At 37.4% G+C, this 16766-nt stretch overlaps 1 protein-coding gene across 9 annotated transcripts in view; it reads right to left on the minus strand.

The window, feature by feature from the left end:
• ATG5 (autophagy related 5) overlaps positions 1–16766 on the minus strand; it is a 277829-nt gene that overhangs the window by 116116 nt on the left and 144947 nt on the right. For 5 of the 9 annotated variants that reach the window (XM_035296419.3, XM_008994843.5, XM_054254309.2 and 2 more), the window contains one exon: positions 9220–10649. The exons of the other annotated variants lie outside the window; for them this stretch is intronic. In XM_035296419.3, coding sequence (XP_035152310.1) covers positions 10513–10649 — 137 coding nt within the window. In that variant the 3' untranslated portion in view covers positions 9220–10512. Of the gene's footprint in view, positions 1–9219; positions 10650–16766 lie in introns of those variants that run through there. 9 annotated transcript variants of the gene reach the window in all.

Here is a 16766-nt window from a genome sequence, read left to right on the forward strand (position 1 = left end):
CCATTACCCTTTTTCCTGGGACAACCACCCTCTATGTCCACTGACCCCTTCGTTTTCACCAACACGCTGAGGCAGGTCTCCCTTCTCTCCACCATGCTAACAGCTGGGTTACAGTCTTATCTTTTTTTTGTCCCATCACTAAATTTGTTAAGAGTCACATCAGCAACCTAATACCTATTGGATTCACATTCTCTTGAATGTCATCCCACATCACCAAATCCAAAGGCCTGGTCTCAGTAATTTCCCTGAATCCCCTTGTAGTTTGTGAATTCTTTAGCACGATTGTCTCAAATATCTGCCTCTAAGCAGAGGTAGTCCCCTCAGGTCAGCCAAGGGCTCCTCTTCTCTTTCTACTCTATACTTTTGTTATGTGCCATCCCTTCCTTCCACTTCAAAGGTCACTTCTAGGCAGAAAACTTCCCAGAATCTACAGTCCTGGCCTTTCTCTGGAACTGTAAGTCTCTCATCGTGTTCATTCATTTAATGAAGGCTTGGGTGGCTCACGCCTGTAATCACAGCACTTGGGAGGCTGAGGCGGGCAGATCACGAGGTCAGGAGACCATCCTGGCTAACATGGTGAAACCCCCCACCATACTAAGAAAAATGCAAAATATTAGCCAGGTATGGTGGCACATGCCTGTAGTCCCGGCTACTCGGGAGGCTGAGGCAGGAAAATCACTTGAACCTGGGAGGCGGAAATTTCAGTGATCCGAGATTGCACCACTGCACTCCAGCCTGGTGACAGAGCAAGACTGTCTCAAAAAATAAATAAATAAAAATAAAAATAAAGGCTTGTGACATGCCATTGCACTGTTAAGCATTGGTGAACACAGCAGACCCAGTCTCTGTCCTCACAGAACTTAAGAGCATACCAGAAAACACAGATATGAGACAATTAATACAAGTGAGAATGAGTTAGGATAGGAGAGCTAGGTCGTTCTAGCTGAAATCTAGTACTAACCAAATCTAGTTCAGGAAATAGGGTTTCCAGAGAAAATACAGAAAACTCAGTTGAAATTGAATTTCAGAAAAACAACAAATTCTTTTTAGTGTGAATATGTACCAACTATTTCATAGGATATACTTATACTAAAAAGTTACTTCTAGCTTATCTGAAATTCAGCTTTACCTTTATCTTGCTCTGTTGCCAAGCTGGAGTGCAGTGGTGCAATCTCAGCTCACAGCAACTTCTGCCTCCAGGGTTCAAGTGATTCTCTTGCCTCAGCCTCTTGAGTAGCTGGGATTACAGGGGCACACCACCACACCTGACTAATTTTTGTATTTTTAGTAGAGATGGGGTTTCACCACGTTGGCCAGGATGTTCTCAATCTCTTGACCTGGTGATCCGCCCGCCTCGACCTCCCAAAGTGCTGGGATTACAGGCATGAGCCACTGTGCCCAGCTGTGTCTTGTATTTTTATCTGCTGTCTTGGTAACCCTAACAGGAAGGGGTTGGCCAGTTGGAAAGTCCAGAAGAATTGAGAGAAAAAATGAGTAGAAATTAGTAAGCAAAAGGAAGTGGAGAGGGGAGACATTCAAGGGAGGAAGCAGTGGAGGCAAGAGTGTAGAATGAGAGACAGTTTTGTGTTTGAGACTCTGAAAGAGGCGTAGTATGCTGGATCATGAAGAAGAGGAAGAAAATTTGAGAAAAAACATCTAGTGGGGCAGATCCAGAGCTTGCAAAGCTTTTATCATGATAAAGATTTTGGATTTCATCCTAAAGGCAATAGGAATCCATCTAAGTATTTCAAACAGCAGAGAAAAAGTGAACCTGGGTCGGGAGCGGTGGCTCACGCCTGTAATCCCAGCACTTTGGGAGGTCGAGGCGGGTGGATCACAAGGTCAAGAGATTGAGACCGTCCTGGCCAACGTGGTGAAACTCCATCTCTACTAAAAATACAAAAAAAAAAAAAAAAATGTAGATAAGCATGGTGGCATGTGCCTATAGTCTCAGCTACTCAGGAGGGTGAGTCTGGAGAATCACTTAAACCCAGTAGGCAGAGGTTGCAGTGAGCTGAGAGCCACTGCACTCCAGCCTAGATGACAGTGCAAGACTTCATCAAAAAAGGAAAGAAGAAAGAAAAGAAAAGAGCAAGAGCAAGCAAGAAAGAGTGGACCTAACTTGAATTTGTAAATGATCCTTCTGGCTGCCAGGAGGAGAAAGGAATTAAAGGGGCATAGGTAGGGCCTCTAGTTCTAAGGCCACTGTAACAGGCAAGAGATATTAGTGGCTTGAATGAATCTGCAGTGAGAAAGGGGAGAGGTGGAAAGATGTAAAAGCCATTGGCAAGTGCGACTGATTCAATTCCATGCCAGTCTCTTGACTCCCAACTCTCCCTTCCAGGTAGGTGACTATTTCCAATGCTGATCTCAGGAGCTCAGCCTCACATTTACAATGCTCACTGATGATTCTATGCCAACAACGTTTTAGTAGTGCAATCAGAATCACTAGTGAAGTGTTACACAAAGCTTGAGACCTGGTGCCGCCCAAACTGATTCAACTGACTGCAGGAGAGGGGGTGGGGTACAGGAATGTGTAGTTTTGAAAACAGCTCCACAGGTGACTGGGAAGTGAGGGCAACGTTGAGAACCCCTGTCTGTCTTAACACCTCAAGTCTGAGTACTTAATCCTGGTTCAAAACTAAACATATCATCTGTTTCTCCCAGCTAAATTCTTTTGTGGGTAACTAATCTCTCATTTCATGGAGTTTTCATCACCACTGGCTTCTTCCTTCCTGGTCTCCCATATTGTTCAGTTGATTCTTCTTGTATTTTCTCTTCAATGTCCCTTTCCACTCTCAACACTATTGCTTTTGTTCATCAGACTTTATTATCAATAGGGCCAGGCAAGAGCTGTTCAATCAGTTGTCTGAGGGGCACAGAGATCCTGAACAGGTGCCCAAAAGACTGGCATAACAGGCAAGTGAGGGTTGGCAGGACAGACTCTGGATCAGCCACCCTGCTAAAACCAGAGAAGCTCCTCTTTGACCTACTTTACTGAACATTTGAGTAAGGTTTTATTGAAGAACATTTTCCTGATGAAAATAGGTTGGAAAACCACTGGCTGAGCAAATTACAGTAGCTCTGTCATTGCTCTCCTAGGTTTAGAACAGACTTAACTCTAAACCTCCCTCATACTGCCACCAGAGTCACCATCTTAAAAGGCTGCTGTGAACACATGATCTAACTGCTAAAAATATTTAGTGGCTCTTATTGCACCTCAAATAAAATCTCATCTCCCTAGCTTGATGCTCAAGGCTTTTCATAATCTTGTCAGAATGTACCTTTCCTGTTGTATCTTTCCCTGTCTCCTACAAGTGACTTAGGTGCAGCCCAATTGGACAACCATCCCTCTGAGTTTTGTTTAGGTGGCTCTATCTACCTCATCATCACACGCTTTTCTTCCCGCTTTCCTCAATTTTACCCTTTCTTCAAGTTCTAGCTCAAAAGCCACTTCAATAAAGCTTTTCCTAACCTACTCATACGTTACTGAAACTTATTCAAATACTTAATAACCCCCTGTGATAAGCCAGAGGTGTGGAGATAAAGAGAAATTGTCCCTGCCCTCAAACTTATTGTCTGTTGTGAGATCAAAAGTTAAGGCGAGGCAATTCAGGAAGTGGGTAAGAGTGTGGTCTCTGGACCCATTCTGCCAGGTTTCAATCCAACTCTATCATGATGCTGAGAAAGTTCCTTGTCCTTTATCTGTTTCCCTGTGGGGACAATATTAGTGATGATCTCAAATAGCTCTTAATTAAAAGAGTTAATATTTGAAGAGCACCTAGAACAGGGTCTGGAACATTGTAAACATTCAGTAACTGTTAGCTACAGAGCCATAAACAAATAAATACATAATTTCAGAGTGAGATATACTATGAAGAGGAGATAGAAAGTGATGAAGAGATATAAGTGATAGACTCAGAGATAGCTCTAGAAGTAGGCTTGGGGTTTAATTTTAGATCAGGTGGTCAGGAAAGACCTCTAAGAAAGGGTGACATATAAGCAGATACCTGGATGGAGGCAAGCCTGGCAAACAAAGTTCCAGGTAGAGATGACATGAGGTGCAGGGTCCCTGGAAGGAGAATGATCTTGACATAGTCAAGGGACAAGATGGGCAAGGCCAGTGTAGATATACTAAAGTAGCCAAGGCAGAGTGACAGATGTCAGATGCAGAGACTAGATGAAGAACTGGTAAGGAGCTTAATACGTTTTGGGTGGGATAGAAACACATTGAAATGTCTTAAGCAACTGCCATGATGTCACTTGTTTCAAAAAACACATTATACTTTGAAGACGGAAGGGGAGCAGAGCAGGAATAAGAGCCTACTGTAGTAGTCCAGGTGAGAGATGATGGTTGGTTGTTTAGATTTACATGGTAGCAGTGAAGGTGGTCAGTAGATAGGCTGAGTATATTTTAAGGTAGGCTCATCAGGACTCACTGATGGCTATGGTATGGGTGAGAAGAGAGGGGAAATTAAATTAGGACTCCTATGTGTTGGGACTGGGTGACTAGGTTGCATTTATTCAGATGGAATAGAATGGGAGAGGTATAGGTTTGGGGGAAAATCAAGAGTTCTACTTTGACCTCCCCACCCCCACTCAAAAGAGGTGAACTATTATACATCTGAGATGGATGTCAAGTAGGGGGTCGGGTATGAAGTTTGGAGCTCAGGAGAGAGATTAATACTGGAGATAACACATGGATGGTGTTAAATGCCATGGAATGCACTCATCTACTGAGTGTAGCTAGAGAAACGGAACCAAAGGCTGGGCCCTGGGATATTTCAACATTTAAGAGTCAAAGGAAACTGAGAAAGGCGCAGTTAGGAGGAAAACCAGAAGGGTGTGGTGCCCAGTGAAGAAAGTGTTTCAAGAGTGAAACAAGGTGTGATCAAGTGTCAAATGCTGCTGAGAGGCCAAGAAGGGATCATCTAAGTTAACTCAAAGTAAACAGTTCTCTCAGCTCTATTTCCTCAGTGCTTTATTTGTACCTTTCTCATTGCAAACTGTACAGTTATTTTTGTCTTCTCTCCTCTTATAGAGAAGGTCCTTTAAGGTCAGAGACCGTGTCTTATTTTTCCTCAAACTTCCACTATTCTATGTGCTCAATAAATGTTTGAATAAACAGATGAATCATGTGGAATCCTATAAAATCTAGGAGAATATGCCTAACACAGAATTAGCAATTAGAGCTGGTTTTATTGAGATGTTCTAAATGTTCTGCCTCCAGAATAACATGTGAGTTTTGTTCTGCCTAGAATGAAAACTCTCCACCATACATCTGAGTTGGATTACTGACAATCACAACCCATCTGGCATTTGTTTTTTTGCTTCAATATCTCATGGACTATCAGTTCAAAAATGAGTTTTTACCTGATTTGCTCCCTCACTTTTTAGAGTTGGCTCCAAGACCTGGTGATACCTTCAGATGTTATCAATAATTTTCTGTCATACTTCACTGAATATCAGCATCAATACACAGTACAACAGACATCAGGATAAGCTGACATTTCATATTTCATTATAATGAATTTCAAAACAATGATGAAAGGAGCTATGGAAATATCGGCAGTGAGCATGACCAATCTTCAGGGAGACATGCTTGGGATGGCATACACAGAAAAAGGCTGGTAGTCAGAAGGTAAAAAATTTCCCTTGGCTTTTACAAAATTGTTGGGGTCAGATAGTTTCTAGGTCAGCGAATTACTGTCTTTGTAAAAGAAAGCTAAAAACTAAGTTTCGAGTAACAAGAATATTATGAGCTTTCAACAACATACCTTACTTGGAAAATATGCACTAGGTAACACAAAAAGACAAAGTCGTCAAGTCCCAGACAAGTATAGCTAGAGATCAGAAATACCTGCTCTATGTGCCAGTGCCACAGGAAACCACCCATCTGTGAAGCCAGTCCCTCTCTGCTTGACCTTAGCCACACTCTATCTGGTGACTGATAACAGAATACCATGTTTCAGCTCCATGGCTCTCTTGGCTAGTTTTATGGTGACTCCCTGAGAGCAAATATTCCTCTTGGATTTCTACTTATTCTCATACCTACGAATTGAGAAGAGGTTCTCTCCACTGTCAACTTGCCTGAGTTTTAATATTTGGATGGATGTTTCATAAAGAAAACTGATGGTTAATTCCAAGCCCTTTAACTAAATCTTACTCTGGATGTGATCTGTCAGATTATGGCACCGAGGAGCAGACTATGCACCCAATACTGACATTATGAAAACCTAAACTACTCCATCCCCTGCGAACAGCACATTACTTGGCATGTTTTACTCAGTATACAATATGTACTTGGTAGATGAATTTCAAGAGTGACACTGACAAAATGGGACATATTTGGAGGAAGGAATGAACAGACTAGAGCAATTTTGTTTGGAGATGACTCAGATGCTTGAGAGCTTCTTTCAAATAGCTAAAGAGTTGTCAGGAAGGGAAGAGTAAGATTTATGCTATAACTCTAGGTCATTAGGAGCTAATGATTTAATGAAGTATATCCCATGCTAGAGTTCAATAGGGTGTTGTGATCCTAGGAAAGAAAAATTAATTCTATGGTCAAGAAAGTTTGGAAAATGTTCAGTTAAATAGCTCTTATTTTCAGAAGTAAAGTTCTAAGCAAAAGCAAGACACAAATCACTCATTTATGAAAAGGTCAGAATTAATAAATACCTCCAGATGCTTGGTGAGAATAGCTCCAGTTTTAGGGGCTGCAGTGATGTCGAAACAGAAGGTATGTGCTGCGGTCTACACTGCAACTAAAATGAATGTGGACTGACGCAAGGATCTGGTCCACAGTGGTTCCTACTGAAAGTAGTCGATTTGAGTAAGCAAGTCTTCATTACTAATGCCAGGCCGAACCAAGTGCACTTTGTATACTGATTTCTAAATGACAAGGTTCTATTTTTATGGCTGGTATTCTTACCAGAAAAATATAACACGGATTATAACATTATTAAGTAATCCTTCTTTTCTTCTTACACACACTTGTTAAACACCAACGGTGTGCTGAATACTCCACTGAGAACTGGGGGAAAAAATGGAAAATGCCTGGTTGTACTTCATTTATCCTTGAGATGTAGAGGTGAGGAAGCTACAGAGAGAAAGCCAAACTAATCACTTTCAGAGGAGTCAACTGATAATGTCAAAGTGCACTGACATCCCTCAATCTTCAGATTTATTTTCATCTCAGTTTATCATTCTAATATAGTAACAGTTAATAAAAATGATTTTACACTTAAAAACCCAAGTACCTAATGAGCTACCTAAAAGACCTAAATACTGAGTCTTTCATTCTATGGTTACTATATTGTGCTACTAGATTTCACAGTACTATATTTGCTAGTTAGAATGGAGAATCAAATTTATAACTCATTTTTGATAATGTGAAAGATGCTTTTGTCAAATAAAGCTACATGGTAAATACATTTTTATAATGACCAGGTTTTTACTTAATTTCAAATGATCTGAAAAGGAGCATGCCTCTCTTCTTTCCTCTCTACCATCCCTGTAATTTTTAATATTTTCAGACCAGGAGATAAATACATTTAGAAAACAAGAGGATAACAGAACTCAGGCAAGCAGGTATTCTGATGGACTCCATGCAGTGATTGACAACGAATAGGCTCAAATATTCCTGAACATGGCCACACTTGATTTTCCTATCATACCCCAAGGTTCTACATTTGTATTTCAACCATGCTGGCACATGTAACAGGAAACCCAACTTACCTCAGACTTAAATATCAGAGGCATGTTAAATAAAAGTGAGACTGTCATTCTCTGGCATGACCCACATAAACCAAATTTCTAAAAACTGAAGAAAAGGTTACCTCAAATAGTCTACTAAAAAAACACTCTAGAAAGACAACCATTAAAAACTATTGTCACACAATGTCAAATCTTATATATCGTTTTCTCAGAAAATGATCCACTCCTAGCTTGTTTCCAGTTATAAATGTAACAAGACCAGTACACTGAACGAATTCACCTCACACTCAGATTGGAATATGGTTTATACCGCATCATCCTATAAAGACTGATAAGTCAACTTAAATTATGAACAAGTTACTTTGGGTCCCTAAATTTGTAAAAAAATTTGGGTGCTTATCAAGTCAACTCTATCCATGGTCAGAATTTAGGTCACCTGAATGAAAATCAACATTATGAAGGACAATAGTTTACTTTAATCTGAACTTACCCCTTCCTAGTTAACAATGTCAATACTTAAAATCCTATTTCTATTTTCCTAGGAGGTCACGATTTACCCACCATTAGTCAAATAAGCATATTGGGGGCCTTCTCCAATTTTCTTTCATATTCTCTTTTATATCCCTCCATGCTTTCTATTTCTCCAAAGAATTTTTATGATAGTTTGTGACTAAGGAAATTTTAATAATTTCACCAACGGGTAACTTGTTTTTAATGAAGACGGACACAACATTTATTTATTTTTTTAATAAACCATAAAATTTAAATATTCAAATAAAAAGAAACAAAAATAGATTATTAAACCCAGCAGGAATTTCTGGTTTTCCTTTTCTTCTGGGGCATTACAGGCTTGACTTACCTGGGATTAGAGTAATAAAGTTATGATGCTGGTACAATAATGAATGAAGAAGTAAAAATGGGCAATGGCTTGACAAAATTTACTTTCAAATCTAGATCAGTAGGTCACTCAAGCCTACTGCAAAGACCTGACACTGGTCTTGTCTGTATAAAACTACTCTGGCTTTCCATTCTTACCACACGTTCTTCGTCACAGCTTAGTGTTCCCTGCATTCTGATCCTTTTGCTCACTGACGCTCACTTCGATCTGTCAAAACATCAAGGGGGAAAATCCCCAAACCGAACCGACAAATAAACACTCTTAATGTGAACAATCATATTCAGACCAACCTCTTCTGCAAAAATACAAGTCAGTGGATTTTTTATCCTTACGTAACTCAAATATTGCTATTTTTTTCCCTGCCTTTACTAAAATGGCACTTTCATTTATATAAACCAATTATTTTCTACTTGCTTCTAATTTTCTGAGATTGCATTCTGTACCAGTTATTCATTTTAAGCTTTACAATTTCCATTCCAGAATATCTGGTCTTTGACCAACTTTATCTAATTTTATGAAGAAATCTGCTATTAATCAGTGAGAAATCACAAAAGGAAAAAGGAAGCAATGAACAATAGTAGGATCCTGCTTCAGCATTCATATAATTTTTTATAAGAAAAACATTCATTTTTATTATGGGATCTAAAACCATGATCGTCTGATACTATAAGTCTTTTAGCATACTCAAATGAGTCAACATTCAATAGGGACAGCAAGCTAGCTCACAAGAACCGAAACGTAATGCACAAATATATTTGACTAGTAAAATCCCAGAGGCTTGGTAATAAAGTGCAGCAAACTTTCCTTATATTGAGTAAGAACTTCAGTAACCTCTGGATATTTTTGGTTAAAATTAAAGAAAAGGTACTGCAGTCAGGAGACAGATAATCTTTACACTTCAAAAGACTGGCTGCCAGGGGACCACAGTGAAAAATCAGACCTGGAGCTAATGAAAAACCCTCGCTTGGAAGAAATGGGTTTCTCCAAAAATGCAAAATTATCATATATAGATGCTTAGGATACTGTGATTTGACAGGTTTACTGTGATAAAACAGCAAAGATAAACAGTTACAGTATTTATAACTTTAGTGTGTAAAGAACACAGGTTTTTTTAATTGGCAGCAAGAAATTCTATGACAGCTCCTGAGACAAATAATCCTATAACCCTATATCCACCCCATGCCAGTGATGACCAGTCAAAATGGTAACACAGAGTCAAAAGCAATCTACTGTATGTGAGTCAGAAAGTACTTGGAAAGTGACAAAATCGTATGTTATTAAATGACAAAACATATTTAGAGGCTTTATTTAAAAATCTCTCACTGTTCATTATCAAAGTTACAAGATTGCATACCAATAGACAGACTGTAAACATAGGAAATTTTCGTTAAGGAAAGATGGGTTTACTGTAATTCGATCTTTTACAAAAAATTACTTGCAAGTTATTGATAACAGAATTTCTCTTTTACTTTCTTAATTCTCTTGAAAATTAAACCAATGTTTCCACTCTCTCCAGCTAAAGTTCAACCATGGTCACCTTAGGAAATACCCCTGTTTATTTGTTAATCGGAAATACAAATCGAGTGGCACATACTTCCATTTTCTTTTTAGGCCAAAGGTTTCGGCTTCATTATATTTTACAGAAGACTTGCAGTGGTCCTGTAAATCTTTCATGTCACAGCTGAGGTTTAATGATGGCAGTGGAGGAAAGCAGCGGTGATGCAAAGTAAGACCAACCCAATTGCCCTATCTGACATGGAATCTTTTTCCTGTTGGGCTTGCAGCAGAGAAGTGTTTCTGGTCAGGTTGCCTCCATCAAACCTGATTGAAGCAGAAGGGTGACATGCTCTGATAAATCCCATTTAAGGTTGATTCCGTTCAGGCAAATAGTTGATCCTTCAATCTGTTGGCTGTGGGATGATACTAATATGAAGAAAATTATCCGGGTAGCTCAGATGTTCACTCAGCCACTGCAGAGGTGTTTCCAACATTGGCTCAATTCCATGAATCATCACTTGATTCTTTTTTTCCCCATCTATTCCAAGAAAGAAATCCAACAATAATAAGACTCAAAACAGTTGAAGAAAAAAATACTCTGTTGCCTTTTGAGAATCCTTAGTGCATTAAATGGATTTTAAACCTGTTTTGTCCCCTGAACAGGAAATGTAGACATGGAGAAAGTTAAACTGTTGCAGTATGTATCACCCAAAACAGAAACCTGAGGGTTACAATATATTCTGATAAAAATTCTGTTGCTCTATGTGAAAGTATTCATTCTTTCTTAATTACTGTGCTTACTTAAGATTGACGTTAATGAAACTACAGAGGCAAAAACAGCCCGTTGTACAAATGACCAAAATTTATTTTAGTTATACATTAAAAACTGTAGTATATAGTTATTAAAAACGACAACTATATGAAGTAGGTCCATACATATTTTGATAATGTAAAACTGAAATGTGATTAGAAATCATAAAAAATCAGATCAGTATTTGAGAAGATGTTTAATAAGACGTGAGCTTTAGTTGTTTTCAGTAAAGCATTCAAGTATGTACCAAAATGTCTTAGATGTACAAGTTTAATAAGTTAAAATTTTAATCAGAAGGAATTAAGAATCTGACTCAGGGATTCCTGTGCTAGAGTTACAAAGCCTGATTGATTTTTGTTAACATTCACTTGCCAATTAAAAGGAGGCTGCAATTCACAACTTCCTTTTAAATTCAATTGTATTACAAATAAGATTAATTTGGGGTTTTTCATGATTTTGGTGTGATGTACTGACAACATTTAAAGTAAATGGAAACATTCTTGTCATAGGAAAACAAAGAAAGCAAAGTCAAACTCCTCTAATGAAAAAAACAAAATTAGAACCATGAAGAAACTTTGTGTTACTCCTTTAGCACAATTCTGGGTTTGTCTCCTTTACCATCTCTTCAAAATACAATGTATAAACCTTTCAGCTTCCTGGTGACAGAGGCAAGGAAACAGGGAATCACGGAACTCTATAATGGAGAAATACTCTACGTTTTCCTTTCCGCTCTGTTCAAAATAACTTTTGAATCTGTAAGTGCTCTAATGTCTGGGCAAAATGAGCTGATGATGTATGGTGATAATGACTTGGCTGGCACCTGAAACAAGAGACCCTTTTAAAGAAATATTTAGACTTCCTGTTAGAGGCAGCACAGTCCCGGGAGGTGACAGTCAACATAGGACACAAAACACTACAGAGAGTTGATAAAAGAATGTCAAAAATAAAAACTTAACATACTAACAATTCCAAAGACAACCAAATAAAACATCCCAAACCCCCAAATCACTGTGCCATAGCTTAAAACAATTTTGAAAAAAGGTATGACTTCGTAATACTAACCTAAAAAAAGCTTTCATTATTTTTTCTTTGTTGCATTTATACATAATTTTTTACACAGTTGTGATCAGTGTTAATATAATGATTTGTTCTCATAATAAAATATTAAGCTATATACAGAATACTATAGAAAGTGTAGTATTAGTACTTTGGAGAGATCTTTTAAACGTTGGTATTCAAATGGAGAAACCCTCGGCTATCTGGAATGATTCACTGCTTGTAAGTTCTAGTTTACTAAAGCTTTACTGTATTAAATCTTTCCTAGAATATTTGAAAACATTTCCGGTGTAATTCTCTTCATATTCTTATATTTCTTTAACATATTTTAATATTCTCAGATTCTTCCTCCTACTTAGCACTGAGTCAAAAAACTAAAGAATAGTGGTGTAAGTAAAAGTTCCTTATCTCTAAAATTTTTCCTTAAGCCAGAGTCACCTTTGTATACTGTGAAACAGCAGAAGAAACAAAAGCAATATTTAAATGTGGGAGCAGATACAATATGGTATACACTCCACTGATAATACACAGTGTATCTGAAAGGCAAAAGACCAACTGTGTCACAACAAAAGGATAGCTGGAGTTTATGAGTTGTACAACAGAAGCTGGAGGACATAAGCACTATTCAAACACTGTGTAACAAGCCTAATAAATCCCCTTTCCCAAACCCTGAATAGGTAGCATTGATTCTCTGATTTAGAAGCTAGGGCCACTTTTAATTCATAATATAAAAGTGTTACTAACTAAATTTAGGTAACTAAGGAAAGAATCTAGGACTGTCATGTCCCTCACCCTCAACAGAAAAGTTTCAGCTTTTAAATATATTATTTTGTCACTGCCTACATCTGTCTAAATATTTTACCTGGATTTATGTAGTTCATTTATTTTCTTTCCCCAATAACACAATTTTAAACAGAGGGATTCTTGGGATAGGACAGCAGTTCCCTCGAAAGTTCAAACCTAAGTTTCTCTCTGATTCATTACTCTGTTCCCAGTGCCTAGCATGGTACCTGACATACACAGTAATTAGTCAATAAATATTTTCATAGCTGAGATAATTTTGTTGCTGGTAGAGCTGTATTATCAAAATTAATGTTTCTGGAATGCTTTCTAATAGCTAGCCCTACCATGTACAATAACTCTACCTCTAACGACTACTTTGGTTATTAAAACAACGAAGTCCAAAATGTTTCCAGATAAGCCAAGTATATATGCTATCCTTAATTCATGCTACCATAAATAACAAGGCATGAAGGACATTTTGGCAATAGCAAGACTAATAAAAGAAAACAGGTCAGGTGTGGTGGCTCACGTCTAATCCCAGCACTCTGGGACGTCAAGGTGGGAGGATTACTTGAGCCTTGAGTTCTAGACCAGCCTGGGCAATACAGTGAGATCCTGTCTCCACAAAAATAAAAAAACCAAACAAACAAAGATTAGCTTAGCTGGGTATGGCAGTGCATGCCTGTAGTCCCAGCTACTTGGGAGGCTGAAGTGGGAGGACTTCCTGAGCCCAGGAGTTCCAAGCTGCAGTAAGCTTTGATGGCACTACTGCACTCCAGCATTGGCAAACAAGTGAGACCTTGTGTAAAAACAAAAAATTAATAAGTAAATAAAACAGTTTAAAAAATCAGTAGATATCTCTTTTTTTCTTGCAATACAAAGGAAACACTTGATATTGCTAAAGTAAACAATATTTTTGGTAACTATGTCTTTGTGTTTCAAAATGGGAATCTAGACCTTAATACTTAGAATGAGAAATATCCCTATAAAGAAAATGACTCAGGAGAAAAATGTTACTGTACGCCTCTTCCACTCAAGTTTTTTTAAAAAGCTAGCTCGAAGCTTTAAGTTTGGCAAACATATGAGACACTAATCAAGTGAATTAGGTTCTATATGAACTTCTTTTATACAGGACACTTTTTGGGGAGTAGTTTTTGTTATGATTCCAAGCTTATAGTGTACCCTTTCTAAGATAAGATACTTTTACATAACTGCAGTAATCACAATAAAAAATAATATTGAATACTATAATGTAGTCCATATTAAAATTTATCAACTATCCCAATAATGTATTTTTCTTCAATCTAAGATTCAGTCCAGGACTGTCTTAGTCTGTTTGTGATGCTATAACTGGATAATTTATAAAGAACAAACATTTATGTCTCACAGTTCTAGAGGCTGGGAAATCCAAGATCAGGGTGCTGGCACCTGGTATGGGCTTCTTGCTGTGTTCTCATATGGAAGACCATGGAAGCACCAGAGTCAGTGATCCCATTCTTGAAAACCCTTTTTGTACCAGCATTAACCCATTTATGAGGGCAGAGCCCCCAAAAGGCCTCACCTCCCAACACTGTTACATTGGGGATTAAGCTTCTCACACATGAATTCTGGGAGACCCATTCAGGTCATGTCAAGGATTCACAAATCGCATTTAATTTTCATGTCTCTACTCTCTTTAAATTTGCAACCATTTTTCAGAGTTTTCCACATTTCTTAACCTTTATGGCTTTGAAGAATCTCATTATTTTGTAGAATGTCCACATAGCACTTCTTAAAACCAGCATCTACTTAAAAGTGAACATGTAAAAAAATGTTACATTCTAAGAAAAATATATTCTGGTAGATTATGGTTATATGAATAGAATGGTTAAGAATTACACATAGGAAAAAAAAGAAGAAAAAAAAGAGAAAAATCACATTAACCACACAAGTCAATGAAAATCATAAAGTTAAAATAATGGTAACTTCTTATGTATGTATTAATAATGCCTATATATAAACATATACACAATGAATGTTATCAATATACAATAATATAAACGAGACATAAAGGAGAAAGGGCCACTGATGCATCACTAGTTAGCAAGGTATTAATGAAAGACAAATTGGGGGTTAGGCAACATGAATTCCAATTCTGGTAATGAAGGCCTCTAAAGATCTCACATCTCTTTGAAGCTATTTTTCTTCTTCTTTTTTTTTTTTTTTTTTTGAGATGGAGTCTTGCTCTGTCACCCAGGCTGGAGTACAGTAGCACAATCTCATCTCACTGCAACCTCTACTTCCTGGGTTCAAGCAATTCTCCTGCCTCAGCCTCCTGAGTAGCTGGGATGACAGGCTCCTGTCAACATTCCCAGCTAATTTTTTATATTTTTAGTAAAGATAGGGTTTCACCATGTTGTTCAGGTGATCCACCTGCCTCGGCTTCCCAAAGTGCTGGGATTACAGGCATGAGTCACCACGCCCAGCTGAAGCTGTTTCTTTATATATAAAATGAAGATGCCTGTATAGATGTATGGTTTGAAAATCTAGCTGACCATCAGAATCGTGGGAAATTAAAAGAATATATATATGAACTGAGCTCCTCCGCAGACTTTGTGAATCAATTTCTGGGGTAAATTCTTTTTTTAAAAAATGTTCCCTAGAATGATCCTTATGATCATACCAGTGTAGAATTTTTCTACAAACAAAATTTTATGTAGAAACCCAATATACACAGGTAAAGATATGGCAGTTTTTGCTGATGTGGGATTGAGACCATTTCCTAAATTCTGCTTGCTGATTTATAACCCATAATAGCCTCTTATTTATCTCTGTGAGTCAGTTTGCAAACTGGTCCAGAGTGGAGGATCACCAACACATTTCCTAGTTCTAGTATCTGAATCTTTCATGCCTAAACAGCAAAATATTTCTTTCAGAGTGCAAACCATCATAATTTATTAGCTTTGAATTCTTAAGCAATTCACTTAAATGTCTGAGTGTCTATTTCCTCATCTTATAGTGTGAACTAAGAATTCTCATCTCCAGTTACATGAAGGATTAAATGGGATAGCCAAGCAAAGCACTCAGCAGCAACCCTGGCCCAGGACTTGGACACAGGTATTTAATAACACAAATGACTCTCTTTTCCACCCCCTCTCCTGCTCACTCTCTAATAAAAAACAAAAGTGTCAAAAATTAAACTTATAAAGTAAGTGAGGACGAAGATCAGTTTTAAAAAGGTCATGATTTAGTAACAAAAAGAGTGATTGCGATTCTCCTCCTACACACACGTTTAAGGAATAAGTTCATTTTTAAATAAGAGATATACCAAAAAATATACAAAAACCATGGATTCAATTATGTGATTGGCATACAAAGGGCTATCAGAATTTGGCCTCATGGTAATACATCCTGAATTATTCAGTTCCATTTTTATGTAGTGTGGCATATGATTTCAATAAATGTATTTTTCAAAAGACAAAAAAAAAAAAAAACAACAACCCAGAACTCGATGATCACGCAAATTAGATGACATTAAGAAAAATTCTTAAGTATTATATTATAAACTTTCATGTTTAAGAGGATTCTGAACACATATACTCAAGTGCAGCACATCACCCATAAGTCAAATGTGCCCTACTGTACTACAGATATATTATTTAATAGATTTTAGGTAAGGTTCTTTATTTAAAAACAAAATGAAAACATTCAGGTAAAAAAAAACTTTCAAAATCTTTATGTTATACATTTAAGTATATCATTATTTGAGCACTCACACTATGTTATAAATTTGCATTCTAAAGATTTCTGTTACTAATGGCTACTAATTACCTTTCCCATCCCAATCTGGGTTTTGGTTCTTATTTATCTAAGCCAATTTCAACAAGGAATATGATCTATAACGTCTTTAAAAACAGGTGACTTGAGATTCTAGTGAGATGCTTGAGTTTCCTTACTATTAAGAAATAAAATAAATATGTGAAATATTTTTTAATTTAAAGGAGGCTTAAATAAATGGATGATGTA

This window comes from Callithrix jacchus, chromosome 4 (genome assembly GCF_049354715.1).
Source record: "Callithrix jacchus isolate 240 chromosome 4, calJac240_pri, whole genome shotgun sequence".
Classification (NCBI taxonomy): Eukaryota; Metazoa; Chordata; class Mammalia; order Primates; family Cebidae; genus Callithrix; species Callithrix jacchus.